A 27,522-nucleotide genomic window follows, 5' to 3' on the forward strand; every position below is an offset into this window, starting at 1 on the left:
AATCAAAACATCGTGTGCTGCTTCTGGAATATGCTCGGCATTCAATTGGTGGCTCCAGAGAGAAACAAATTCTGGAACAGAGAGGCAGCTAGGAGGACACCTCTCTGTTATACTTTGCTAAAAAAAAAACCACACCAATCCCAGTTAAACCATTGGAAAGGCCAGGTGGGTGGGTAGTGGCTCAGGTCAGGTGGGGCTGATCCAGCACCAAGGGGCTTATATTTAGAGGCAGGGGAAAAATAGGGGTTGAAATGCAATTGTGCACACAAGATTATCTGTCTCCCCACAGCCCCTCTTCCCCAAGAAGGGTCACTGTTTTAAGTGTACCTAGAAGCCACAGACTCCCCCCTCCCCCACAGGGGGCTGTGATTCCTAAGTGGAGACATTTTGTGGCTGCCCCCACAGTGCCATGTCCAAATTCATATATGTGCCCACAGGCTGAAAAAATGCACTCCCTTGGAGTGTGGTGGAGTCTCCTCCTTTGGAGGTTTTCAAAGAGAGGCTGGATGGCCTCCATGATGCGGCTGGCCTCCACTCGGGCCAGAACCTTTACAGCCCTGGCCCCTGCCTGGTGGAACACTCTTCCTCCAGCTGTCGGGGGGCCTCTCTGGGACCTAGGCGAGGGATTCCACTTGCAGAGGGCTTGCAAAAGGCAGGAGTTGTTCCGCCCGGGCTTTTGGAGGAATGTCCCAGCAGCTGAAATTGCCCCCCCCTCCTCATATCTTCACGGTACAGGGTCCATTCCCATCCTGTAGGACCCACCCCTTTTCTTCTCTCTCCTCTTGGGAGGGTTTAAGAAGGATTTAGCGGGCATCGTTGCATTGCGCTGTTGTATTATGTAAAAGTACTGGTATTTTTAACTTATGTATTTAATGGTTAGAATTATATTTGATTTTATGTTTTTATACTGAATCTTGTGTTGTTCACCGCCCAGAGCCCTTTGGGGGTTGGGCGGTATACAAGCCTAATAAATAAATAAATAAATAAAATCTGTCAGGAGTGCTTTGATTGTGTGTTCCTGCATCGCAGGGGGTTGGACTGGATGGCCCTTGGAGTCTCTTCCAACTCTATCATTCTAAGTTGGGGACCCCTGATCTACAGTATGTACAGGAATTATTGTCTGAAGTTTCAGATTATCTTACATAAGTTTATTATATTTATACTCTGCCTTTTCCCAGCAAGCCGGGCTCAGGATGGCTTACACCCAATTTAAAAACATACAGCTCAAAATATCATTTCAACAGTCACGTTACAATATTAAATCTAAGCATTAAAACTCAACCAACAGTACTGATTTGTCAAACAATCAAATGACTCCTATAGCTTACAACCTATTAACAGTCCGTCCAGTTAATTATATCCTTATTCGGGACGGGAGGAGGACTGCAAAGATTTGGGAGGATGGGTAAGATGGAACAAAGTGGACTTAAGGATTGCCTCAACCAAAAGAATCTTCACACGACACCCTGAGTAACACCTTGTCTTGAAAACCGTTTCCCTCGTTGCAAAATGAAAATATTTCATAGGAGGTTCCTCCCAATGCCTGTGTTTGTTGGAGAACTGAAATAAAAAGCCTTTGGGGAAAAATTGGACCCTCAATTTTCCTACGCAGTCCGACCCTGCTATATACTGCCTCTCTCACCTTTCTTGTGTTGGTGTACAGCCAAGGTCCGATGATTGTGTAACCAGAATCTGCTTCAGTGGTCAAATCGGCGCCTCGGGCTGAACCAGACAACAGAGAAGTTGAAACGGGTTGATCTGCGAGAGCCCACTTAAATCCAATGGTCATGACTCTGAATGCGCTTGAGAGAAGCAGAGTCCTTGCAGCCAGCCAAACCCACAGAGTCTTACGGCAAGTTGAACAGGTTTGTCAGATGTGCTGGCATATGAGCTACTGCTAGACACAGGACATTTGTAGAGCTAAATGCCTTAGCAGACCAGGTGCTCAGGAGCAGCAGCAGCAGAAGGCCATTGCTTTCACATCCTGCACGTGAGCTCCCAAAGGCACCTGGTGGGCCACTCACGGTAGCAGAGATGGACTAGATCAGGGGTGCAGGAACCTGCGGCTCTCAGATGTTCAGGAACTACAATTCCCATCAGCCTCTGTCAGCGTCGGCGTGGCCATGCTGGTAGCTGATGAAACCTGGACCAGGCTATCTGAGCTGTTCTAGACTAGATGGACTCTGGTCTGATCCAGCAGGCTAGTTCTTATGTTCTTATGAGGGGAAGGTTGACAAATAGCCAGGGTTGAAGGGCAATGGAATCACCATAATCTACCCTGGCTGTGCCAATTATTTTAGACTCTTGTGGGTGGTTTTTTGTTTGTTTGTTTGTTTGTTTTGGCCAGGGTTGATCCTGTTTAGCTGCTGAGATCTGACGAGATCAGTTATCCACGTCTGTGACAGAACCCCTCCATACGTCCAGCTGCCCAATTGCAGACCAGCCTTAGCGCCTTGCCTGTTGAGGCTAACGCTTTGCAGGCACAACAGAGTGGGGGCCTGCCTGGGAAATGGGATGCTGCAGTAAGTCCAAAGGTCTTCGCCAGCACAGTTTTAATTTGGAACATGTCTCAAGCACAATGTGCAATGTTCCAGCACTGGGCATTTTGACTGTGGGACCTGGGCATTATGCATTACTAGAATCTGGCCAGGAGAAGGAGCGGCTGGTCGGCGCTTGGCTGCTCTTCGGGGTTTCCACTGAAGGTGGCCAGGGGTGGAATTGCAGCTTCCAGCTGTCAGGTCTATATGACCTCAATTCAACACTGGACTCTGGAGTTGGCAATTCAGAAATCTTTATTGAAATGAACACCTGTGCCTGGCTTTACAATGCCAGTGCTGATCCCCAGCCTTTAATCCTTCCAATGCCCACACCCCCTTCCCTTCCCGTTCCCGTGGCCAGCAGAGGCGGGAAAGTGAAAGAAAACACAATTCTTTCTCTAAGGTCAGCGCAGAGGTAGAAAGCCCGCCCGTCCTCCTTTCCCTGGAAGGTGCCAGAGGTGCTTCTAAATAACTGCAGTTGCCAGCATGAGAAAAGGGAAAGAGACCCAAAAGGGAAAAGGGAGAGAGAGACCCATCATTAAACAAGTAGAGACATCCTGACACTGACTCAACAGGGATCAGGTGACATAAGGGGTAGGTGACTTTCCACGCAGCCCGCCTTACTTCTAACACTATGATTGTCGAGCTAAGCTCTCAGGGTTGCCTTCCTGGGGGGGGATGCAAAGGTTTACCTAACTTAGCGTCTCGACACACTTCCGTAATTGCCCACGCCGCAGTACAAGAGTGGAGTCCCGCCGTTCTGTGGAAGCAAGAAGCAAAGACCGTCAGGGCACCAAGCCAGGGCACCGACAGGCAAGCACTCCACCCGGAACCCTGTGGTTAATAAGCTATTGTTATGATTATTAGACTGATGATGGAAGGAGTGAGGAAGGTGGGTTTGGTGACTCAGGGGGGCTGCAGCTCTCCAAAGTGGACCAAAAAAGCCTGAATACAAACAAAACGATGAAGCTGCCTTAGGCGGAGGGCTAATTCGCCCGACTGGTGATGCTGGCAGTGAACCCGCAGCGGAGCCAGACCCGAGGCAAATCTCCTGAGAGCACCCAAAGCAGCCTTGGGCAGAGTAAGACCATCAGTCGCCCAGGTGAGGATCACCAGCATGGAGTGGCCCCGGCTCTTGGTGGTCTTGGAAGTCCCCAACCCTACCTGTAATTCTCGCTCGGGGTCTCCAGCATTGTTAGCGCCCGTGGGCTTTGCCTGGCAAAACTTTGGTTGGCGTGCAGGCTTTTAAAAAAAGCGTTACTTGTAATGACGGCCACCACAGCAGAAGGCCCGGAGGACTGAAGCGAAGCTGCGGCAACCATTTTATTTATTTATTTACATCCCGCCCTTTTCCCAGCAGGGCTCAGGGTGGATCACAACATGAACTTAAAACAATAATTAAACTTTAAAATGTAACATCCCAATACAAAAAATAAAACCAATAAACAATAGTACTAAATGCCAGACTAAGAATTAAAACCAATGGCATTAAGGGAATTAAAATGAAGTGAATTAAATGCAGCCTGAATAAATGTAGTATCTTACGCCAATGTTTAAGGGTTGATAAAACGTGTGGACTTTTATCCGTGTCCCTGTGAATCTGTGATCTCCTTTCCTACCTGGTCCAGGTGGTTCAATTCTTGTGGTCCTTCTTCTGTGAAGTTTTGTGGCTGGCCCCGACTCCTGCAGTGACCACTCGTGGCAGCCAATTTGTGGCTGTGCGCACCATATTATCTCAGGAATCAAAAGCTGCCCACAGAACTCGCAGCCCTCCAGATGTTATGCACTACAGTTCCCATCATACCCTGCCAGCATCATGCTGGCAGGGATAAATGGAACTATGAATACCTCTTGGAGAGCAGTTGACACTACTGCTGCCTGAACCTTCTCATCGCGACGCTTGTAGAAGTCAGTTGGTCTGCCCAGCCAACAGCCAGCACGGCCACAGCGGCTACAGGGGGTAGTCTCTAATCCGGAGAACCGGATTTCATTCCCCTCTCCTACATCTGAGCAGTGGACTCTAATCTGGACTTGTTTTCCCTGCTGTTCTACATGAAGCCTGCTGGGTGTCGCTGGGCCAGTCACGATGCCCTCAGAACTCCCTCAGTCCCACCTGCCTCACAGGGTGTCTGTTGTAGAGAGGCAATTGTAAGGCGCTTTGAGCTCCCTCAAAAGGTAGACAAAAGTGGGGTACTAAAACCAACTCTTTTTCTTTAACTGGCTTCTAATATATTTTTCGTGGTTATTTAACATCTCTCCTCGGGTCTATGGCCTGCATGCCACCTGCTTGATGCTGGATTCGGGGGGACTTTTATGTTTTCTCCAGTGGGTTCTGCTGGTTTTGTGGCTGCCAGGTTGGCCCCGTCCCAGGTAAGTGATTGTAATTTTAATGGGTTTGCCTCATAAGCCACCTTTGCCAGCTTCTGGAGACAGTTCTATCTAAATACATGAATCGTGTCCGCTCCAGCTGGCAGGGGCACTCCAGAATCCTGGGCACAGAAAGGCCTTTCCCAAGACTGCCGGCCCCAAACCCTTTTCCTGGCCACTGAACCTGGGACTCCACATTGTCTTCTGCTCAAATTGACTCTTTGGGATCTTGGACATGGAACATTTTTCCCCCAAGATCCAGTAACTGGTGACATCAGTGATCAGTTGCCAGATGTTCTGCATGGAGAACATGTGTAAAGCTGTGTTATGCTGTATGGGACCATTGGTCCATAAAGGTGAATTTCTCAGCCTGGCCGTGGCTTCTCCAGAATCTCAGGTATTCACCTCTCAAACTATCAGGTCCTTTCAACTGGAGATGCTGGGGATTGAACTTGGAACCTTCTGAATGCCAAACAGACACTCTGCCTCTGAGCTGTGGTCCCTTCCCTAAAAGGTGAACTGCTATGGAACTTTGGGCCAGGCATATGAAACACGGGGGTGGAAGAATGGACTCAGAAAAACAGCGCTGCTACCCCCAGACACATAGAAGGTACCATATGTACTTTCGGTATAAGCCGACACCGGCGCATTTTTTATCTTCGAAAAAGCCCCCTCGGCTTATCGCGGTATGCAATAATTCAGATGGCTGACGAGGAGCTGCTGTAGGGGATCCAGTAAGCATGTTGCTCTTTTCAACTCACCAGAAGGCGTAAAACAAGCTGTAAGAACAGCCTGCATAGCATTACAACTAGGTTTGTGTGTGTTAAAGAAGCGAGGCATTTCTCTCCTAAAAAAATTGGTGTAATTTGCATTCTAGATGAATACAATTCTTCATACACTTTAATGTATGTTGCTGAAGACAAAGACTTTCTTTGGAGCAATGTTTAGGCTGGAACGGCTAGGAATCCCAGAATTATTCTACATTTGGAGGAAAACAGTGGTTCATTTGTGTTCCTAGAGTGGCTGCTCATCCCTAATGCAAACTCTGTTAAGCGAACTCTATCTCATCTTGCTCTATCTCTATCTCATCTTCTGTTTTTAGCTGCTGCACAGGTCAAGTTAGCTTGTCTTTCGAGTCAATAAGTTTCCCAGTTTTTTGTTGTAAAATTAGGTGCCTCGGCTTATATTCGGGTTGGCTTATACTCGAGTATATACGGTAATAGAAAATGTTCCCTTACGGCAGAAGGCTTTGTTTCTCGGTTGGAAACAGAAGGCGTAACAATGTTTACCGCACTCCTATTGCCACATGAAGCCTGCCCGTGCCGGCTCCTTAGTTACAATGTGAGTATTCTCTCTTGCTTTCTTACCTTGAAATATGAAATTATTAAGCCCGTTTCTGTGGCTCCACATCATTCTATGCCACACCCCTTTGCTCAAGCTGATATGGTTGCAAATGCTAAACTGGCCAAGGGCCAGAAGATGAACGGGTCAGAGAGACTGATTTCTGCCTGGTAGTTCCTGCATGGAATGTTGTTTACCCTCAGGACACTTCTGAGAGGGAAGGATCTTTAGAACAAGGCCAAAATGTTACCTGAGAGGCCTGAGGTGACTCACACATCCCTACCCCTCCAGGCCACAGGTGTCACTCACGCCCCTCCAGATGTTATGGACTACAGTTCCCATCATCCCCTGCCAGCATGATGCTGGCAGGGGATGATGGGAACTGTAGTCCATAACATCTGGAGGGGCGCGAGTTTGACACCTATGCCCCAGGCCATGATTAGCCATCCCTGCTCTTCTCACTACACAAGACTGTCTCTGTAGCTGTTTGGCTGCTCCAATTGTTACCCAGTCGTAGGTGTCGACGTCAACATTCTTCTCCAGCAGCAAGACGACGATGTTGGTGTATCCTCCGGTGCTGGCAAGCGACAGAGCGCTCTCCCGCTGGTGCGCCAGGGCATGAGGGTCTGCGCCCTGCGGAGAGGACGTGGGTCAGAGACAGGCATGTGAAGCCCAGCCCCAGCACTGCCCAGGCTGCCTCCAGCACTCTTACCAGTTCCAAGAGGCAGCGGACGGTTTCAATCTCTCCAAAAGCGGAGGCCCACATCAAGGGGGTGAAGCCTCGCCTGTCCGGTTTGTTCACCAGATTCTCGCCTGTCAACGGAAAAAGCGGTTTTCCTGTGAGGAAGTGGAAAGTGGTTTCAGGTGCCAAACAGGCCAACCCCCCCCCCCGCCCCCCCGCCCCCAATTGTATGTTTGAATGATTGGAGCTTTAAAACTGGATCACGCTTGCTTTGAATCTGTAGCCTCCTATTGCCTGTGGAAGCTGCATGTTAGTGGTGACAGTTTTGGATGTTTCCACGCATGTTTCAGTAGAACCGTTTTTTCCCCTTGCTGCCTTGCACATTTGTAGCTGGAGTGGGGATTTAGTCCTGGGGGTGAACGAAGCAAAGGAGCTGTGGTTGCTTGGAAAATGGCCTCGCAGCCCCATGTGCCCATCCCTGTGCCCCCAGGTGACTTCTGCCTCAAGAAAGAGGGAAATGTGTTGTCGAAGGCTTTCATGGCCAGAATCACTAGGGTGTTGTGGGTTTTCTGGGTTGTATGGCCGTGTTCCAGTAGCATTTTCTCCTGGCGTTCTGCCTGCATCTGTGGCTGGCATCTTCAGAGGGAAATGTTTAATTGTGGCCAGACCTCTGAGCAGCCTGGCAGAAGTCATCTGATGGGGAGGGGGATGGCAGATAAAAGCCGCTCCAGATTACCTGACTGGAAGAGTTCGATATTATGGATAGGATTTAGGGTTCCAATGGCTGTGGGATCCCTCCGCTCCATTTCCACCCCATCCTGCCCCGCAACCCCGCATCTAACTACTGGTAACTATGACTGTAATCCTATGTACAATTTCATGGGAGCAAATCCCACGACAAATTCTGTTGAAAGCACAAGTAATTTTATTTATTTATGTTCAGTTGGAGACCTCTTGGGTGGAGGTGGCCAACATCTAGCCTTAGGGATCTCCCAGAATTACAACTGATCACCGACAAAGGAGAGCCGGCCCCTGGAGAAAACAGCAACTTTGGAGATTCTAGAGTAGGAGTGGCCAACGTATGGCGCTCCAGATGTTCATGGACTACATGGCAGGGGCTGATGGGAATTGTAGTCCATGAACATCTGGAGTGCCATGGGTTGGCCACCCCTGTTCTAGAGTGTCACATGCCACTGAGGTCCCGGCCCTCCATGGGTTTCCCCCCTAGATCTCCAGAAATGCCCTAACCCTGATTGGGCCGTTCACTGGAGTCTTCCAAGCTCTGGTGTGACTTGTAGGGAAGTACAGGGGAGGTCTCTTCTCATGCAATCGTTTAGCTTCAGGATCAAGTTGGGCAGGAGTGTTTAAACTTCAGGCTGATGTGAAATCTAGCTTCTCACCTTTCCGCAGATTTTCTTTCAGCAGAGTAAGTTCCCCCTGAGCTGCTAGCTGGTAAATGGACAGCGCTGCAAGGATTGGGAGAAAGAACAGCAGCTGAACTTTCAGTTTGTGGTTTCCCTCGAAGCCTACCTCGAAAGCTCTTCGGTGACACCAAATGAATTTATTAAAAATATTTATGCCGTGCATTTCTATAGCCATCTTCAAGGCTTCTTATCTAAATACAATACAATGCAATACATTAAAATCAAATACTATATTTTTTAAAAAAATCAACAAAACACACCTATGAAACCTCAGACGCCGCTTGCTAAAATCTAGAGGTTAAAAGCTGTTCAAAATAAAAACATCTTCCCCTGATGAAGGAAGGAGAGCAAGGAAGGAGCCTGCCAGGCTTCCACAGGAAGAGCACGCCACACAAGCCAAGGTGTTACAGTTTTGCTTAATTTGACTATATGTATAAAATCTATTTGGCCAGCAGAAGGCAAACGTGGCCACTGAACCCAAAATGTCCAGGTATTTCCCAATCCAGGGCTGGCAACCGTAGCCCTGCTGAATCAGACCAGTGGTCCATCCTGTCCCACACAGCAGCCAGCCTCATTAAGGCCAACAACAGAACATAGAGGCTGGAGCCTTCACAGAGGCGTAGCTGGGCCATATTGCACCCGGTGTAAGGAATCAGTATAGTCCAGGCCAATAGTAACCGTAACAGTTCATTTATTGGTAGGCAATCATGATCTTCTACAGACAATTCGAAATCTGACCAGGCTTCCCCCCAGCCGCCGCTTTTACAGGCGAAACCTTTCCCGCGGAAATGCATAACCAAAACAACCCAACTTTCCCACCAACTTGGAGATGGAGATTCACACAGAACAGAAGCCAAAGATGGCAAGCATGCAGCTATGCTGAGACAGAGATAAAGACTAACCTGGGCACAACGCCCAGAGGAAGGAATGTAGACTCAAGGTTAGCTCCAGACTTGTCAGGAAACCAAAGCAACCTTACACCCGGTGCACACTCTGTGTTTCCCTCCCCCTCCGCGGCGCCCTGCCCCCCACCCCTCCACTTACCTTTGTGAAACAGCGCAGGCTGGAGAAGCAGCCTGATCCCTTCAGGCTGAAAACAGCCTGATGGGAACTTCACTTCCCATGAGACCTTGGGGCTTGCATGGTCTCCTGGGAAGTGTAGTTCCCACCAGGCAGTTTTCAGCCTGAAGGGATCAGGCCGCTTCTCTAGCCTGCACCGTTTCACTAAGGTAAGTGTGTGTGTAAGGGGGGCGCTGCGGGGGCAGGGGGTGCCATAGGAAGGGGCGCTGGGGGGGGGGATTTTCGACCTCCTGGCGTGCCCCTGGTGCAATGCATGCCCCCCACCCCCGGGTAGCTTCACCTCTGGACCTTCATAAGAACATCAGAAAAGTGAGTTAAGGAAAAAAAGAAAAAGAAAAGCCCGGCTGGATCAGACCAGTGAAGGTCCATCTAGTCCAGCATCCTGTCTCACCCAGCAGCCAACCAGTTCCTCTAGACTGGGCCAGCAACAGGGCAGAGAGTCTGAGCCCTTCCCACGACATTAACTTCTGTTTTGGTATTTACAAGTTTACTGCCTCTGAATGTGGAGGCTCTCTTTTGTCACCATGGCTGGTAGCCACTGATAAATCTGTCTCATCTCCTTTTAAAGCTACTTATCCTTGTGACTATCTACCGGCAGTGAATTCTGTGATGTAACTACTCACTGAGTAAGAAAACATTTCCTTTTTTTGTCTATCTTGTATGTCTTGCCCATCAATTTTACTAGATAACCCCTACAGTCTGGCATGATCAGAAAGAGAGAGAAAACAACTCTGTTCAATTTCTCCACCTTGTGTATAATTTTACAAACCTCTATCTTGTCCTCCACCACCACCACCACCACCCCGCCGTCTCCTTTTGTTCTGACCCAATAAATCTCAGTGCCCAGAGCCTTTCCTCAAAGGTATTCCAACTCCTTAATTGGCTGCTCTCTTTTTCCAGCTCCGCAATATCATTTTTGAGATACAGCAACTGGAACTTTACACATTGAGGACTAGAATCATGATTTTTTAAAAAATATTCAGAAGCTAAATTCCTGCATGTTGTGCACATTGGAAATCCACAGCTGTGCTACACACAGAGAGAGAAAGGATGTACTACCTATTCAAGACGACAGCTTGATACGTTGCAAAGGAACAAATAGGCAGGAACCTGCTTGAACAACAGATGTGGTGTTTTTATTCGTCAGCCAGATGATATGTTTAATCTGTTTTGATCTGCACTGCTATTGTAACTATTCTATTAGTCGCACCGTCTGACTCTATTTATTGCATTAGTCGATTTTAGGGGGTGGCATTGCTGTCTCTTTGCTGTTTTTAGAAGGGTTGTTTTTTACTGTGACAGCTTTATTGGCGCTTTGTTCAGCTTTAATTATCCATTTCTTCTACATAAACGTAGTTAAACATTTTAATATTGTATTGTCGAAGGCTTTCACGGCTGGATTCAACTGGTTGTGGTGGGTTTTCTGGGCTGTGTGGCCATGGTCTGGTGGATCTTGTTCTGCGATACACCTATGAAGAGGACACAGAGTGTAACAGACTTCCCTCTGTGAGACACCTCTGAAGATGTCAGCCACAGATGCAGGCGAAATGTTAGGAACAAGATCCACCAGACCACGACCACACAGCCCAGAAAACCCACCAGAACCATTTTAATATTGTTTCCAAATATGTAAAACAATATCCAAATTAGCCAACTTCCAGCTCCATTCTTAGACCTGCTCTTGACCATAGAAGGTCTACTCAGTCTGTGTCTTCATTTTTCTGACATATTAACTTTACTAAACCACCTTTATTTTATAAACCACCTTTATTCTTATCAAACAGTCTTGTGTTTTAGGGTCGGTTGTTTTTTCTCCTTGCCTGGCAAAAAAGCGGCCCGGCTGCAGTAATCACCTGTAAAGCAGCTATTTGCTGGCATATTTTTGTATTCGAGTAACGACTAGGTCTACCTTTCCCCTTTTTGCACATCAAGCAAGGCTATTATAGTAGCAGAAAGACGAGATTTGGATCTTTAATTTAAACATTTGCTCAACAGACCTCTCTTCTAGTCAAATCACTAGTCAAAGCTGCCTTTGGCTGGTAAAACTTCCTGGATTGAAATTAATTCTGGGGAAAACAGCAGAGGTGGTTTCTGAATCTCAAATATGAATCACATACACTCCTGAGTCACGTATCCTCCCCAGTCCCCCCTCTCTTATGCACACACACGTGTGTTTCCCAGGTCTGCTTTCATTCCACGAATGGGACAGAGTGCAAACGAGCAGATTATCTGGCGAGGCTGAAGGGGATACTTACTGTCCAGGGTAGCCGGCAAGGCAGAAAATTCGTTGCCTCGTTGACGGTTTGTCAAAGTGGTCGAATGCTTCAGGATCCCGCCATCTGCATTTGCAGGCAAAAACAAAACTTGTTTAACTACCGAAAAAAGAAAAAAGAGTCCATCGTTCTTTGCAACAATACCTTAACCTGCACTTAATGCTGGCAATATAATATTTAGTTCATTTTGCACAACTAGAATCGGATGTGAGTCGAAAATCCTTGCAGGTTGACACCAAAAGTCTATCCAGATCAGAATTTATTTACTTCACTTATACTCCACCTTCCTTTCAGGTGGGCCCAAAGCTATTCACATTTTATCCTCACAATAACCCTGTGAGGTTGGCTAGGCTATGGGCACTTTCACACATGCAGAATAATGCATATTCTGTCCACTTTCACAATTGTTGGCAAGTGGATTTTGCTATTTCACACAGAAAAATTCAGCTGCAAAGTGCACTGAAAGTGGACTGAAAGTGCATTATTCTGCATGTGTGGAAGGGACCTGTCAGAATGCCATTTGCTGGGAGGGGGAAATTGTTGGGGAGAGATTTTGCTTTTTGCAGGTGCCGCTTATCTGTTTCTCTGGCCTTGGAGCTTGGCGGCTGGGACGAGCCTTCAGGCTGGACTTTTCCTAACTGACCTGGTTCACATGTGGGGGTGGGGATTTGCTGTAACATATTATCAACAGTTTTGGCCCCATTTCGCCAGAACTGTCTTCCGCTGTCTTTCTCCTGTCTTCAATAAAATCCTTGAACCCATCAAGTGAGTTATTGTCTGAACGGGAAAACCGACAGGACCTGAGTCCTGCACCCCAAAGAGGCCAATCGGTTACCCTGGAGAGCTACAAGAAAGGTATGGAAGGCCAAAACCTCCCTGCTGGTTTTGGTCTCCAACAATTGTTTTTCACAGATACACTGCCTTTGAATGTGGGGGTTCCATCTATCCCAAAAGGGAAATCAGTAAATGGACATTATTACCCACAATTTGGAATATATGGTGCTGACTAGTTGCAATGTTCATGCAGTGCTGCATCCAAAAGAATCAAACCTTGAGGCCAATTGTATTGTGATGTGATAAAATGAAATAACTAAATACATTGGTTTAGTTCATTTTATTTTGTGAAACCTTTGCAAGGAAGTGTGGTGGCATTACTTTCATCAGTTGATGGTCTTGGCGATCACTGGACGAGTTAGTTAGTCAAGCCACACCCACACTATTACGGGAAATATTTTCACTGCCTTCTCGGACTCATACAATCATAGTGTTGGAAGGGGCCATTCAGGTCATACAGATTCTGGAGGGGCATTACCAGCTGGAGAAGCCAATATTTATTTAGATAGAAATCTTGTTATTCCATCTCTCCAGAAACTGCCTAAACTACTGCAAGTTGCTCTACACGGGGCTGCCCTTGGGCCTGCTCCAGAAACTGTAACTGGTGCAAAATGTGGCAGCTCGGGTCCTCACTGGGACCCTATAGAGGACACACATTCAATCTCTGCCAGCTGCATTGGCTCCAGGGGGAGTACCAAATCACGTTCGAAGTCTTGATGTTTACCTTCACAGCCCTAAGTGGTCTGGGGCCATCGTATTTGCAATTCCAACCCCACCTTTGCTAACTTACCATTCAAAGCCGTCTGGTCCTCATCTGGCAGCAGGTCACCTCTGCCCTCTGAGTAGGGGTGCAAATGGAGGATTATTGAGGTGTCTGCCTCATCCCCTTCGCTCACAGACACCTCCAGGTCTCTCACTATGGTGGTTTCTGTCATTTCAGTGATGTGAGTTCCTTGGGAATTCTCATCCGCCCTGGCCAAGATCCTGGGAGAAGTCCCATAATCTCCCATGGGTGGTGCTGTCTTTAATCAACGTCCAGAGTGCCTTGAAAGACAACAGCATATTTGTGTCAAATATTTATTAATGGGCTGCCACCATAAATTGGCTTCAATTACAGTAATACAGACATAGAAGTAGCCTGGCCTTTGTTCCCTTTGATTGTATTGCTGCCTATAGTCATCCTGTGTTTGGGTGGAGCTGATTAGTCACTGTCTTGACTCTAGTGTTTTTCAACACTGGTAGCCAAGTTTTGTTCATTTTCATGGTTTCTTCCTTTCTGTTGAAATTGTCCATGTGCTTGTGGATTTCAATGACTATAGGCAGCAATACAATCAAAGGGAACAAAAGCCAGGCTACTTCTATTCAGATGTCCTCAGCTATTGACCTTGCTATCTTCATTGTTACTCACATGCTAATGGGTGGATCCCACTCAACACATGTAAATCTAGCTTGCTAATTGCACCCTTTACTTGTTAACAGACAATGGTTATTTTCCCCACCCTGGACACTCCAACAGGTATATACACTCCACTTGCTTTCCTACTATCAGATCCTCTGAAGATGCCAGCCACAGATGCAGGCGAAACGTCAGGAGAAAATGCTGCTGGAACATGGCCATACAGCCCGGAAACCACACAACACCCCAGTGATTCCGGCCGTGAAAGCCTTTGACAATACAATGCAGACAACATTTACAGTATCATTAAAGCTTCTGGGGCTTTTTTTTAAAAAAGGGCAGCAGTGGCGTAGGAGGTTAAGAGCTCGTGTATCTAATCTGGAGGAACCGGGTTTGATTCCCAGCTCTGCCGCCTGAGCTGTGGAGGCTTATCTGGGGAATTCAGATTAGCCTGTACACTCCCACACACGCCAGCTGGGTGACCTTGGGTTAGTCACAGCTTCTCGGAGCTCTCTCAGCCCCACCTACCTCACAGGGTGTTTGTTGTGAGGGGGGAAGGGCAAGGAGATTGTAAGCCCCTTTGAGTCTCCTACAGGAGAGAAAGGGGGGATATAAATCCAAACTTTTCCTCCTTTTTACCCTTGCAATACCTGGCCCAATGACATTTGCACTGGTGGGGTACATAGAGGGAACTGTCTGGATTCAGAATGCTTTGAACAATCACATTTATTTATTTGTTTGTTTGTATACCACCCTCCCCCCAAGAGGCTCAGAGCGGTGTCCAACAATCATATATCTAACATTTAAAATCAGCTAAAAACAATCAATCCCCACTAATTAAGGAACCATAAATTGCATAAATTACAGATGGCATCAGAAGTTCCCCCCTCCCCTTTCCTTGTGCCCACGGGAGGCCAGATGTTTACCGGTAGCAAGTTCTTGATGTTATCCCGGCTGGCCGAATGCCTGGCGGAACAGGTTCGTTTTACAGGCCCTGCGGGAACTCTGTATATCCCACAGGGCCCTGATCTCACCTGGGAGCCTGTTCCACCAGCTGGGGCCAGGGCTGTAAAGGCCGTGGCCCTTGTAGAGGCCAGCCAGATCGATTTTGGGCCAGGGATCACCAGCAGGTCTGCCTCTGAGGAGCGGAGGGGCCTAACGGGACGGTACAGGGAGAGACGGTCCCTTAGATATGCTGGTCCAAGGCTGCAAATGGCTTTAAAGGTCAAGAACAAGACTTTAAACATGACCCAGTGCTCGTACATTGACGTTCATATAATAAAACATGACATCATTTCATGTTCTGGTGGTGGAATAATTAAGTATGGAAAGCAAGGGTGGGGTGGGGAAAGCAACTTCGAAGAAGGAGGAGGTTTGGATTAATACCCTGCTTTTCTCAACCATAAAGAATCTCAAAGCGGCTTACTTCTTTCCCCCTAAAGTTTATTAGTAGTTCATTAGTTCATATAATTCATAATACAATCATATTTAAGCAATTCAGTAAAAGAAACCCCAAAGGGAGAGAAGGATACAATCATAGTACAATCATATTTAAGCAGTTAAGCAAAAGAAACACCAAGGGGAAAGAAAAAATATATAGGAAGAAGTGAAAGGAAGGAAAGAAAGAAAGAAGGAAAAAAGTCAGAAAGGAAAGAAGAGGAAAGAAGAAGAAAAAGAGAAGATGAGAAAAGTGAAAGAGGGACTTCCGGCTAGGTTGCTTATATCTAAACCCAAAAAAGAAAAATTCTCTAACCTTAACCACCTTATAATTCAATAATATACAATTTGTTGCATTCATAAAATTTCTTATTGCAATTTAAATTGCAACAAACAGGCAACAAACAACAAAAGTAATCATAGTAATCATCATGACATAAAAAGAATAACTCGAAAGATTTTTTTTTCTGGTGAAGAATAACTTTTAATCTGATATTACATTCTATCCTAATAAGTACATCTAAAGGGAGGAAACAATACAATTTTGTAAATTAATATACCAATACTTATTATAAATTACAATTCTCTAAATGGTATTGCTGTGTTTTCTGGAAAAAAAACAATTAAGGGATTCCAATTTTCCCTGAAAGTTTCCAAGTGTTGTTGTTTTTTGAGAGTTGAGAGTTTATCAATAACTAAAAACTCTAGCATTTTAGCGAGCCACCTATTCGGTTCCTGAATATGTGGCATTTTCCAGTCTTTCGCATAAACAATTCTGGCGGCCGTTGTCATATACAAAAATATTTCATGTTCTTTCTTAATATCCTTTTTCCAGTCTTTCGCATAAACAATTCTGGCGGCCGTTGTCATATACAAAAATATTTCATGTTCTTTCTTAATATCCTTATCAAGAATATTTAGTAGGAATCATTCTGGTCAAAAATTTATCTGATAACCCAAAATATTTACGATCAAGTCATATACCCCCTGCCAATAGGTTTTTGCTCCTTTACAATTCCACCATAAGTGGAAAAAGGTACCTTTGGCATTACAACATTTCCAGCAAATCTCTGAAGAATTTTTGTACATTTTTGCCAACTTGTGGGATAGAGATACCACCGGTATAACATTTTAAAATCATTCTCTTTTAAATATGAACATAAAGTAAACTTTAAGTTTTTGGTCCAAACTTTCGACCAGTTATCTAAATCAATTATTTTTCCCAAATCTTGAGACCATTTCACCATGGATTCCTTAACAATTTCTTCTTCAGTATCTCTATCCAGTAACAATTTATAAGTCTTCCTAGACATTAATAGATTCCCTTTACATAATGATGACCACAGCTGAGAGTCTTTTCTTTCAAAACCTCTTTTAAAATCTTGACGAAATTTTTCTTTCAGTTGGCAATAAAGGAACCATTGACACTGTTATTTACGAACTATGATGTCATGTCTTTCCTTGAACTTACAGGTAGAATTATCCCAATAAATGAGATCCTTGTATTTTAAGTATTTGTCTTGAGTACCTGACTTTAACATAACAGCTTCGTGCAGAGAGATCCAATTGGGAGTTTGCACAATATTTTTCAATGTATTTCAAAGGCTTTCATGGCCGGAATCACTGGGATGCTGTGTGGTTTCCGGCCATACACACAGCACCACAATATTTTTCCTTTTGTAATCAAACCATACCTTTAAAATAGCTTTCCTAATGTAATGATTTGTAAATTCTCTAAAAGGTTTGCCTTTGGCATACCATAAGTAAAAATGCCAGCCAAAGTGGCTTACAAACTCCTCTCCCTTCCTCTCCTTTTGTGGTAGGTGGGGCTGAGAGAGTTCAGGGAGAACTGGGACAGGCCCAGGATTCACCAGATTACAGGCCGCCACTCATGTGGACCAGCTCTCCAGATTAGCTCTTAACCACTACACCACACTGGCTTGCCCTTAGGCTTAGTGGGAGCAGCAGGCCAGGCAGAGTGGGATGGCTGCCCTTTTCGTTGGCTCTGAATGCTAAGCTAACAAAATAAGTAAATTCTGCAATGTCAACATTGCTAGTCAAATGAAGGCATGAGAAATTAGCCCAAGTGGGGTGTTTTTGTTTGGCACCTTCCCATCAGGAGCAGTCTACCTGAGTGTGAGGAATCATCATGGATCCCACCCAGCACCTCCTTCCCTTCTGAAACTGCCCTGGTCCTGTTTTCTTTAAACCCCCCTTCTGGGGGGACTCTCAGCCCCCTCTCCTCAAAAGGGTTCCCAGATGACAGGCCCTTGCTGGGGGGCGGGGGGGGGGGCGCCTCTGATGGTGGAATTTTACTCACTGCAGCTTTGCCTCCTCGCTTCTCACTTCCTCTGGTGTAACTCTGAAAGTAACTTTCTCTTCCCACAATGCATCTGAACTTTGGGGCAGCTCCTCCTGCTGCCAGAGGAGCCTGGCCCTTTAAGGGCTGCAGAGGGTGGGGAAGGGGCTCTGCTTCTGGACGGGGGAGAGCCGGAGGAGCCCGGGAATGGCCCTCCCGCCCCACCGATCAGTTGCCCCAGCGGCAGGAAGCGCAGTGCAGGCAGTTGATGTTCAGCCTTAAAGGGCCAGCTGGTTTATTTATGGAGGGGCTCGAGTGAATCTACCTGAGCTGCTGCAAGAGGTGTATTTGCCCACGTGCTGAGCGAAATGGCACTTTGATCAGACAGAGGCCACACAGTGGCAGGGCAGGCAGAAAGCCCACGTTTCCAGCACTGTCCCCATAAAGGCTAAATATTTCCCTACCAGCGCGTTGTTTTGAATGTCAGCTTTGTGTGGGATTCAGGAGCAAAAAGCTTCCGGATCTCAGGTTCTGTGTAGGGTGCCAACAGTAACCCCAGAGTGATGCCAGCGGAGGGCACTTCTGGGAGGATGGTAGACATTGACCCGCCGTGTGGACCTACAACAGCCACCAGAAAATTACAGCTTTGGACCGACCGCAACAGACTGGCTCAACTGGCCCCTCGCAAACTTCCCCAAGAAACACGGTTTTCTGCCGCCCAGACGCCGCCATTTCCACAACAGGGACAGTATTATGTCCTGGTCCTTCTGTTTAGTAGTGGAAGGGAATGCACTCTGCACGTGCCCAAGGGCACTGGGTTCATTTTCAGCATTTAACTCAGCGCTGAGGAAAACGGAGGTTTTGGGATGAGCGCCCCGGGAAGAGCGGAGGAGGAGGAGCGGGGTCTGCTCCCACGCCCCACCCCAAGACCGCGGATCCGAGCCCACAAAGAAGCGGGAAGGAAGGAAGGTGGAGAGGGAAGAGACAAGAGAGTCAATAAGAACCTTTGCTGCCAGCCTCTGTTTCCCAGCCGGTCGCTTAATGGACCTGCACGTGGCCCCCGGAAGTACCGCGCATTTTGGTTTCCGGCCCGGCTTCGACCCCCGCTGCCTCTCAGTCCGATTCTCACTCGCTGGACACCATGGAGGAGCCCGAAATGCAGCTCAAAGTGAAGAAAGGTAATGGCGAGGGGAATACTTCCGGGTTGTGTCACGGTAAATGGCTTCCGGACGACCGTGATTGATCGGTGGAGGGGTGTTCGTGCTGGGGAAAGGGTCGGGGTTGCCAATTGCGCTGAAATCCCGGAGATGGGCGATGACGCGGCGCCCTGTGCGGGGAGGGAGCGGGACTCAGCGGAGCGCCAGGCGAGCAGGGGAGGGAGACGCGTGTGGAAGAACGTGCGCAATGAAGGGGCATTCGCCCCCACCCCTCTGGCGCTGGGAATGGCACCAGGCAAAGGAGCTCATAAGCACAAGCATGTTATTGTCATTGCGCGCGCACAACGAACATTTACAGCAGCCTCCCTCGATGCACACAATTCCAGACTCATACGCCGTCCTCGCTCTCCCCTTCCTCCACCCACCCCCAAACACATCACCACGAAGCCATACAACACAGGTGTCCAACTCGCGGCCCTCCAGATGTGATGGACTACAGTTCTCATCATCCCCTGCCAGCATGTCCGTAACACCTGGAGGGCCGCGAGTTTACAACGAGCGTGCCTCTGGATCTGTGCGGAGTCTTGTGCAGAATGTGTGGGTCTCACCCGGCCCGGGCTCACTCTGGCCCAGCTACGTTGAGTAGTTCTGCCTTTTCACCTTTTCTGTTTCTTGTTTGCATTTTGCCATCGTCTCCATGTAGTGACTCCATCCTATCATTTTTCTTCCTTTTGCTGCAGAAAAGACTTTTTTGTTGGTTTTGACCTCTCTGGCCACCCTGGGCTCATTGTGAGCTTTAGCTTTTCTGACTTTCTTCTTACACATCCTGCTTATTTGTTTGAATTCCTCTTTGGGCGTGCCCCCCCCCCCCCTTTCCATTTCTTGTACATCTTTTAAAATCTTAGCTGAGTTGACAGTTCTTTAGATCCTGGTTTCCTGAGACACCTCCCATTTGTCTTCCTCATTGGAACTGTTTGAAATTGTGCCCTCAAGATCTCACTTTTAAGAAACTCCCAGCCATCATGCACTCCCTTCTCTTTTAGTATTTTTGACCACGGGATCGCACCAGTAGATTCCTAAGCTTACTGAAATCTGCTTTCTTAGAGTCTTAAAGTGGTGGCGAACCTTTGGCACTCCTGAATGTTATGGTTCAATTCCATCAGCCTACCAGCAATTGGCCATTCTGAGTAAGAAGTATGAGCTCAAATTAACTCTATGTTATATTCAAGCTTAGCATCCCTTTTCCACTGTATAACTCAGGAGAACATGATCACTCCCATCTAAGGATCCTTCCACTTCCACTCCACTAATCAGATAATCATTATTGGTTAGGAGTTATTGGTTATCTTTTTTTTTACTTCAATCCATACTTTCACATAATGATTTTGAAATAGTAAACAATTTTTATTAGTGAACCACACTCCCAAATATTTAACTTTTTTAACCGCTGTGAATCCTGACAGCTGGGATAATTTGTTTTGTAATTCTTGTGATATATTTTTGTTAAGATTTTTGTTTTACTGTTATTTAACTTGAACCCTACCAGATCACCAAATTCATGTGTATTTTATTTAACAATCTTTCCACATTTTGCTTGGATTATTTCTAGTATTGTTACTGGGTCATCCGGCAAAGATACTCCATTTATAGGATTGTTTACCCACATTCAAACCTCTTATTTGATCATCACTTCTAATACTTCTGTTTAAGATTTCTAATGTGAATATAAAAAGCAATGGTGAAAGCGGACATCCTTGTCTTGTTCCTTTAAAATCTCACATTTTCAGACATTTCTCCATCTACAATTATTTTGGCATTTTGTTTAGTGTAAATAGCCTCTATCTCCCTTTCACAAAGTTGTTCCCAAAATCCATTTTTAATACCTTTAGCATAAACCTCCAAGAAACATTATCAAATGCCTTCTCTGCATCCAAAAAAATCAATGCAACTTGTTTGTCTGTGTTTTTCTCAAAATATTCCACTGCATCTAGTATTGTTCTGAGAAAGAAAAGTCTATTTTAGGCAAGAAACCGCTTTGGTCTTTATTGTATTTTTCTTTCAAGATGCTCACACATGACTCTCCCTCCATTTTAATCTTTACAACAGCCCTGTGAAATAGGTTAGACAGGCAGACCATGACTGGGCATAAGGGGACCATTTCCCACTCTTGAAACTGGCCAGCAAACTTAATGGCAGAACTGAGATTTATTTATTATTTACTTCATTTATTATTATAACTTTTCTCACCAGCCAGAAAGCCTGTAAACTGTGGAAATACCTTTAAAACCAAGAACTTGCCAAGGCAGATTTAAGCCCAATAGAAGAAATAAGATAATACTCAAAAACATAATTGCAAAAACTCATTCTTATAATATATGGAGACAGGTGAAAACAACAAACACTCTGCTAAGTTCGTGGTGGTAAAGGGGAGAAATCTAAATAAAGTTGTAATCAGAATTGTTGCAGGTGGACTTTTCTTGGTCGGGTTGCCAGCTCTGGGTTGGGAAATACCTGGAAATTTTGAGGGTGGAGCCTGGGGGGTGGGGGGTGGGACCTCAGCAGGGTCTAATGCCTTTTAAAGAAACAATTTTCTCCTGGGGGACTGATCTCTGTCACCTTGAGATCAGTTGTAGTCCCAGGAGAACTCCAGCTACCACCTGGAGATTGGTAACCTTAATTAAAGGGAAGCCTTGTCCCTTGTTTCTAGTAACAGACAAGTTTACAGAGAGCATGTACGTCTTGGCCAATGAACCCTCCGTTGCTTTGTATCGGCTTCAAGAGCACGTCAGACGGTCCCTCCCAGAATTGGCTCAGCATAAGGTAAATTCCATTATGAACCTGAAAGTCAAGGCTGCGAGTTTCATTTGCCTGAAATGTCTATGAGAGGAAGCCTTTAGTCGAGTCCAGTTTAGCTCTAGGGGGCTGAGAAATTTGGGTCTGAGTTCCATCTTTGTCATGGACTTGACTTTGGACATGTCACATTCTCTCTCGTCCCTCTCTCTGATTCCTGTTTTCTGGTTTATGAAGTGGAGGAAGAAGCCAGAGCTGGGTAGTATGCTATGGTACCTCAGAGGTTCAGCTTCCATCTTAAACAAGCAGGGTTCTAGCCCTCTGAAATCAGCCCAAAATGCTGCCTGAAATCTGATTGCCTGGTAGCAAAATATTACAATACTGTGTATATATATATAAAAGCTTTTCCCTCACTGTGTACACAGCACATTCAAGAGTGACTTACTTTGAGAAGATGCAGCTAATTGCAATTTTCTTCAGTTGAATAGCCGTAAAAAGGATGCCGTTTAAAAACTCTTTCTCCAAGGGGGGCCACACTTTGCGTATTCAGCCCCAGGGGCATAGCTGAGTAAAACAGTGGCTGAGGTGCTGCCACCCTTGGTGCTGCCACCCACCCACCCCCACAGCTGCGTCGCGGCCCCGCAGAACTGTGCCCTGGCCCTTAACTCTCCTTGAAGTTTGGGGCTGGGGTGCAGTTGTAGGTGGAAAAGTGTGGCCCTGCAGTGCTCCCCGTACATTACCACAGGGAGTGGTGCCGGGGCTCTAGCTCCCCCACCCCCCTGCACTCCCCAGCTATGCCACTGCCCACTCCTCTCCTTGGATTTGGAGCACAACAAGCAAGGCATATGCATGACTGTGAGTTAATCAACAGGGGAAGTCTTCCAGGTAGAGGTTCGGAAATTGTATTAGACGTTCTGTAGGATTCCATACCTCTGTGGCAGTGATAGCAGTGAAACTGTACTGCAAATCATACAAAGGAAGATGCTATCCAAGTTCTTAGCCCCTTGTTTAATTAATCTGTGTGTATTAATAACAGCATGTGCTCGGAAGGGTAGCTGGAAGGCTAGTCAATGGAGAAGGTCACCCTAACGTTCTCTGTGCAATCTTCGTTAAAGATTTATTCCTAATCCCTAATATCTTAATCTATGAGCACATCACATCTCCTTGATTAGCTGCAGGGGTGGGAGGAGGGCCCTGCGGCCCCTCCCAGTTCTTTAGGGGTGGGTGGGGAGGGTTGCTTGATTTAAAGAAACATAGCCTACCTTGTGTCTTCGCTATTATGATAATATGCCATTAATTCCATTATTTTAAGTATTAGCCGGCTTCAGTGATAAGAAAACTCCTGGAAGTCTTTCAGGATGAAATCTGGAAAGTCATCAAGGAGAGGGGGGTGGAGAGAGAGTTTTTCTCAGTAACCACAAAACTTGGTTTGTTTCACTGTTGCTCACTGTATTTTTGAAATATTTTTTCTGTGTTGTTCATTTGCTGCCAAAATGAGGCTCCTGGCGAGTGGGCCTTTTCAGCCAAAGATGGACACACCATTCTGCCGACTGTTTCCCTCTGGAAAGCTTGTGCTGCGCCCGTGCAGTTTGTGGGCTGTGCGTGTGTGTGGCCCTGCGGATTGCGACTTGCAGCGGGGATTATCCAAAAGAGATGTTGTGGCGTGCAGCTAAAAGTTCTGAGGGCCACCGCTTGAATCTCAGTTCAGATCAGAAGTTCAGGACTGTCTCTCTGGTTTTGATTTGGGGAAACATGCAGGGGTTACAGGTGAAGGTGTCTCAGGTTGCAAGAGTAGGAGGGGACAAAGGCCAAGGAGTGTTTGGGAGTAAAGTCGAGCAGTTTGCATTGAGTCTGGTGGCAAGCATAATGCTGGTGCAAGGAGCTCCCAGAGGCAACAGAATCATGAGAGAGGGAGATCTTTTTGGGTAGTGGCAGGCCTGGGAAAAAGTTCCCGCTTCTCTTAACTGAGTGGGATCCACCTTCCATCTGTCTTTCAGACTGACATGCAGAGCTGGGAAGAGCAGAGCCAAGGAGCCATCTATACTGTGGAGTACGCCTGCAGGTACCGTGGGAAAGCCCCCCCACACACACACACACCCCTTGCTTCCTGGACTTTTGCTTCTGGGTGTGGTTGAAGATTCAGGAGGATGATTCACCAGTAGCTAATCCCTGCACTGCCCCCCCACCCCGTGGCCCACTTGAACCAGGGGAGGGGCTGCTACTACAGATGATGAGACCCACGGCTTACTGCTGCCTGCTTCCGCCTCCTCCCTCTATCTCCCTTCAGTGGCCCCTGGCCCACCCACCGTGCGGAGATTGGCGGAGGTGGGCACAACCCATAACAACTGTAGCCGCTGGCAGCGGCTGACTGCCTCTTGACCCGCCTCCTCCCTCGATCTCCGTTGGCGCTGGCACCCCACCCGCCCCACCCTGCTCAACTGGAACCGGTCATTAAGTTATTTGAATCCCACCACTGGGATGATTTGTGTTTCATGTGGTAGTCCTGGGGAAGAGATTGGGTATGAAAGGTGCCCCACCCCAACCCCGTGCTCATGGAAACTTTATTTGGACACGACTTCAAATACTCCAGCTAATAGTGCCTGTGCTGAGTTCAAGAAGGGTATCTCTGCAGCCATGGGAGGAACTAGCTGTGGGCTTGCCGGCCACGATCCCAGGAAGGGGTAGCCTGAAGCCACCATGGCCTTCTAGTGCAGGGGTAGGGAACCCTCACGGCTCTCCAGATGTTCAGGAATTCACAATTTCCCATCAGCCCCTACCAGCATGGCCAATTGGCCATGCTGACAGAGCTTGATAGGGAGTGGATTCCCTGAGCTGGAAAACTGGGCAACCTAATGGTTAGAAAGAGCAGGGGACTCTAGTCTGGACAGGGTTGAACCGGGTTCGACTCCCTGCTCCTCCACATGAAGCCTGCTGGGTGTCATGAGCCAGCCCCTGGGAGTTGCTGAACCAGATCCAGGGCCTGTGGCAGCCAAGAATCAGGAGCTGCCTTCTCAGGAGGCGACTCAAGCAGCAGAGACAGCTTCCTGCCCCTTTCCTCCCACAGCTGGGGGAGCCGCCAGCAGACCCTGACTGATGAGCCAGCTGAACTCCAAAGGCAAAGAGGAGGCTTGAGTGGGCATCTGAAAGCCAAAGTGCCAGAACGGCTGCTCACTATGGCAAGAGGCTCGAAGCAGACCCGGGGGGGGGGTGGGGGGGGGGGAGAGTCACACCCTCCCAGCCAGCATCCTGGTTCACTGGGAAGTTCCACCCTCCTGGCCCCTCGCTCGGGTCTCTGAACTCCGGGTCTGAGCTCGTCCGCCTGCCTGGACTCCTGTGACCTCTGCCCTGTCTGCCCATGCCTTTGCCTCTTGCCTCCCTTGATCTTGGACAGTCTGAGCCATGCCTCTGCCTGCTGCTTACTGTGCTCACTGGACTGTCTGGCCCTGGCAGAGCTGACAGTGGGCCAGTCACACTCTCAGCCCCACACTCCTCACAGGGTGTCTGTTGCGGGAGGGGAAGGTGATTGGAAGCCGCTTTGAGACTCCTTAAAGGTAGAGAAAAACAGGGTATTAAAAACCAACTCTTCAAATCAGATGTGTTCCTGCTCTCCTACATTCCTGCTGGGTGATCTTGGGCTAGTCACAGCTTTTTGGAGCTCTCTCAGCCCCACCTACCTCACCAGGTGTCTGTTGTGGGGGGAGGAGAGGAGCTTGTAAGCCACCTTGAGTCTCCTTACAGGAGAGAAAAGTGGAGTATAAATCCAAGCTCTTCTACTTCTTCTCCTTCTCCTCCTCACATGTTGTGGGCTCGCCAGCTGAGATCAGGAGGGGTGTGTAGGGGCAATGGAGGGGGGATTCCCCAGGTGGGTTTCGTGGGTCCCTGCTTGTTTCCTCTGGACTCAAATCTCCCCCTACAGGTTGTTAAGGGCATGAGCAGGCTCATCCTCCCTACCCTTCAACTGACTGATGATGTTCAACAGCCCTCAATATTTCTTAGCTCCTAGAGGGAAATGAGCCTCCTCAGACCTCATCAAGGCGAGATGGGGGCGTCTTTTATTTATTTGCTTTCCTTTATTCTGTTTATTTAGACCATTTGTGGGGCTTCCTTTCTGCTTCTGATCAGTAGGCGCAGACTTGGCTGACGAATCCATAAAATGCAGTTATGGAAAATATTGGAAATATAATGCAAATATCAGTGGCGTGCCTGGAGCATCCCCATAGCTCTTCCTTTTCCGTACGTGGACCTGTTTCATGGTTCTACCGCTAGGCAAGCATTCACACATGACCAGTGCTGAGATTGAGATGAATTCCTTTTTTAGCCTGGTTTGGGTTGTGGCCCAAGGAAACCTACTTTCTCATTCAGAGCAGTAATTCATTCTTATATCATTTTGTTTTGGTTTTTTATCCATTGATACCCTGCATTTCTCCCCAATGAGGATCCTTGAATCATTATCCTCACAACAATTTTGTGAGGTAGGCTGGGCTGAAAGAGTGTGACTAGCCCAAGGTCACTCTGAGAAGTTCCGTGCCATATCCAGATGTTTTGTTTGCGGGAGTGGGGGGTGCAGTGCTTAGTCCTATGGCAAGGGCCCCCAGCATGGCGTCCCCCCCCCCCACCTTCTGTCAGAAGGTCAAAGGCCCAGCCAAATAGGAAATCTGCTGAGGCTGCCAAATAGCTTATTGGCTTTCTTTTTTTTAAACCAAAAGCCTGGCTCTGCTCCTGTGCCACACAGCCCCAAATGCAGAAGTGTAACAGCCAGAGATTTTTATTTCTGTGCTGGGGAAAAAGCTGCTGCTAAGTGCCTGCCTGTCAGGCTGTTGTTAAAGGCACAGGCGCCAGACCCTTTAAAAAAGTTGGCACAAAGGAGAATTCTTGGAAAGGGGCAGGAGTGGAACCTCTGTGGAAGAGGCCGAGTTGGGATGGGAGGGGGATCTCTGCTGCACTATAGCCCCTCATATTTGGTCTTTTCTCCTGCTCCAGCGCCATCAAGAACATGAAGGACAGCTGTGTTTATTTCAAGAGCATTGACGGGTTGCTTCGGAACGCCATTGCAGTGAAAGAGCAGCTGAATTCTGCCCGCAGGTAGCTCCAGACAGCTGCCTGCAGGAAAGCCTCTTGACCCCCCCGCCCCCCCCCCCCCCCGGTTATGTACAGTCAGTGCAAAAGCGGCAACCACGGCTCTGCTGTGTTCATCCTCTCATTTTGTTTTTGTAAATTATTAAACATTTTGAAGAACTGATCTTGCAAGACTGCTAATTCCCAAATGCTTACTTCTAACTGTTTCTGGGCCAGGATTCTGTAAGGTGTGTTCCCTCTCTTTCTTTTCTCTCTCTCTCTCTTTTTCTCTATCCTTTTCTACTGCTGTTAACTTATTAAAGCAATTTTTAAAAATGGTTAGTGCAGAGGGATGGCTTGGGGTGAATCTCTTAGCTGGGTATTTCCTCTTTTCTTGGGGAGAAAGTAAATGTTGGATGGGTGTCAGGCCCCACCCTGGGACATGGACAATATACCCACTAAACTTTCCCTGCTCACTAGACACAGTGTGAAACAGACTTTTCTCTGTGATACACCTCTGAATATGCCGGCCATAGATGCAGGTGAAATGTTAGGAACAAGATCCACCAGACCACGGCCACACAGCCCGGAAAGCCCACCAGAACCAGTTGAATCTGAAAGCCTTCGACAATATTGTGAAAGCCTTTGACAATACATTAACAACTGGTTGTTTACAAGCACCATTTTAACCACCGGTTCTATCAAAGTGGTGCGAACCGACTGGATCCCACCCCTGGGTTTGCGGACTGCACGGCACGGAGTCCCCACTGAGGCCGCTCCCCTCCCTCGAACCCACCTTTCCCAGGCTCTGCTCCCAAATCCCCCCCACGGATCCCCGGACCTGGCATTG

The 27,522-nt window shown here is 47.4% G+C and overlaps 3 protein-coding genes across 7 annotated transcripts in view; 1 reads left to right on the forward strand and 2 right to left on the reverse strand.

The window, feature by feature from the left end:
- Window positions 1-18,811, reverse strand: part of RFXANK (regulatory factor X associated ankyrin containing protein) — a 20,882-nt gene extending 2,071 nt beyond the window's left edge. For 2 of the 4 annotated variants that reach the window (XM_048496296.1, XM_048496293.1), the window contains exons 1-8: window positions 17,692-17,898; window positions 13,329-13,582; window positions 11,687-11,770; window positions 8,328-8,393; window positions 6,958-7,058; window positions 6,753-6,878; window positions 3,230-3,297; window positions 1,643-1,722 (exon numbers count right to left, since the gene is read on the reverse strand). In XM_048496296.1, the coding sequence (XP_048352253.1) occupies window positions 3,235-3,297; window positions 6,753-6,878; window positions 6,958-7,058; window positions 8,328-8,393; window positions 11,687-11,770; window positions 13,329-13,548 (660 nt within the window). In that variant the 5' untranslated portion in view covers window positions 13,549-13,582; window positions 17,692-17,898 and the 3' untranslated portion in view covers window positions 1,643-1,722; window positions 3,230-3,234. Of the gene's footprint in view, window positions 1-1,642; window positions 1,723-3,229; window positions 3,298-6,752; window positions 6,879-6,957; window positions 7,059-8,327; window positions 8,394-11,686; window positions 11,771-13,328; window positions 13,583-17,691; window positions 17,899-18,134; window positions 18,221-18,674 lie in introns of those variants that run through there. The other 2 variants (XM_048496294.1, XM_048496295.1) reach the window with 2 other exon arrangements.
- Window positions 1-27,522, reverse strand: part of NCAN (neurocan) — a 308,547-nt gene that overhangs the window by 191,032 nt on the left and 89,993 nt on the right. The gene's annotated exons all lie outside the window — the stretch shown is intronic.
- Window positions 18,721-26,856, forward strand: BORCS8 (BLOC-1 related complex subunit 8). The gene is made up of 4 exons (XM_048496298.1): window positions 18,721-18,848; window positions 21,535-21,647; window positions 23,615-23,679; window positions 26,598-26,856. The coding sequence occupies exons 1-4, from the start codon at window positions 18,812-18,814 to the stop codon at window positions 26,701-26,703; spliced, it is 321 nt and encodes a 106-aa protein (XP_048352255.1). The 5' UTR covers window positions 18,721-18,811; the 3' UTR covers window positions 26,704-26,856.

Source organism: Sphaerodactylus townsendi, linkage group LG05 (genome assembly GCF_021028975.2).
Source record: "Sphaerodactylus townsendi isolate TG3544 linkage group LG05, MPM_Stown_v2.3, whole genome shotgun sequence".
In the NCBI taxonomy this organism is placed as follows: Eukaryota; Metazoa; Chordata; class Lepidosauria; order Squamata; family Sphaerodactylidae; genus Sphaerodactylus; species Sphaerodactylus townsendi.

Coding starts and splice junctions, on each gene's coding strand:
- BORCS8 (XM_048496298.1), top strand. CDS start 18,812: ATGGAGGAGCCCGAAATGCAGCTCAAAGTGAAGAAAG. Junction 21,648..23,614: donor CAGAATTGGCTCAGCATAAG/GTAAATTCCATT, acceptor TCTGTCTTTCAG/ACTGACATGCAGAGCTGGGA. Junction 23,680..26,597: donor ACTGTGGAGTACGCCTGCAG/GTACCGTGGGAA, acceptor CTCCTGCTCCAG/CGCCATCAAGAACATGAAGG.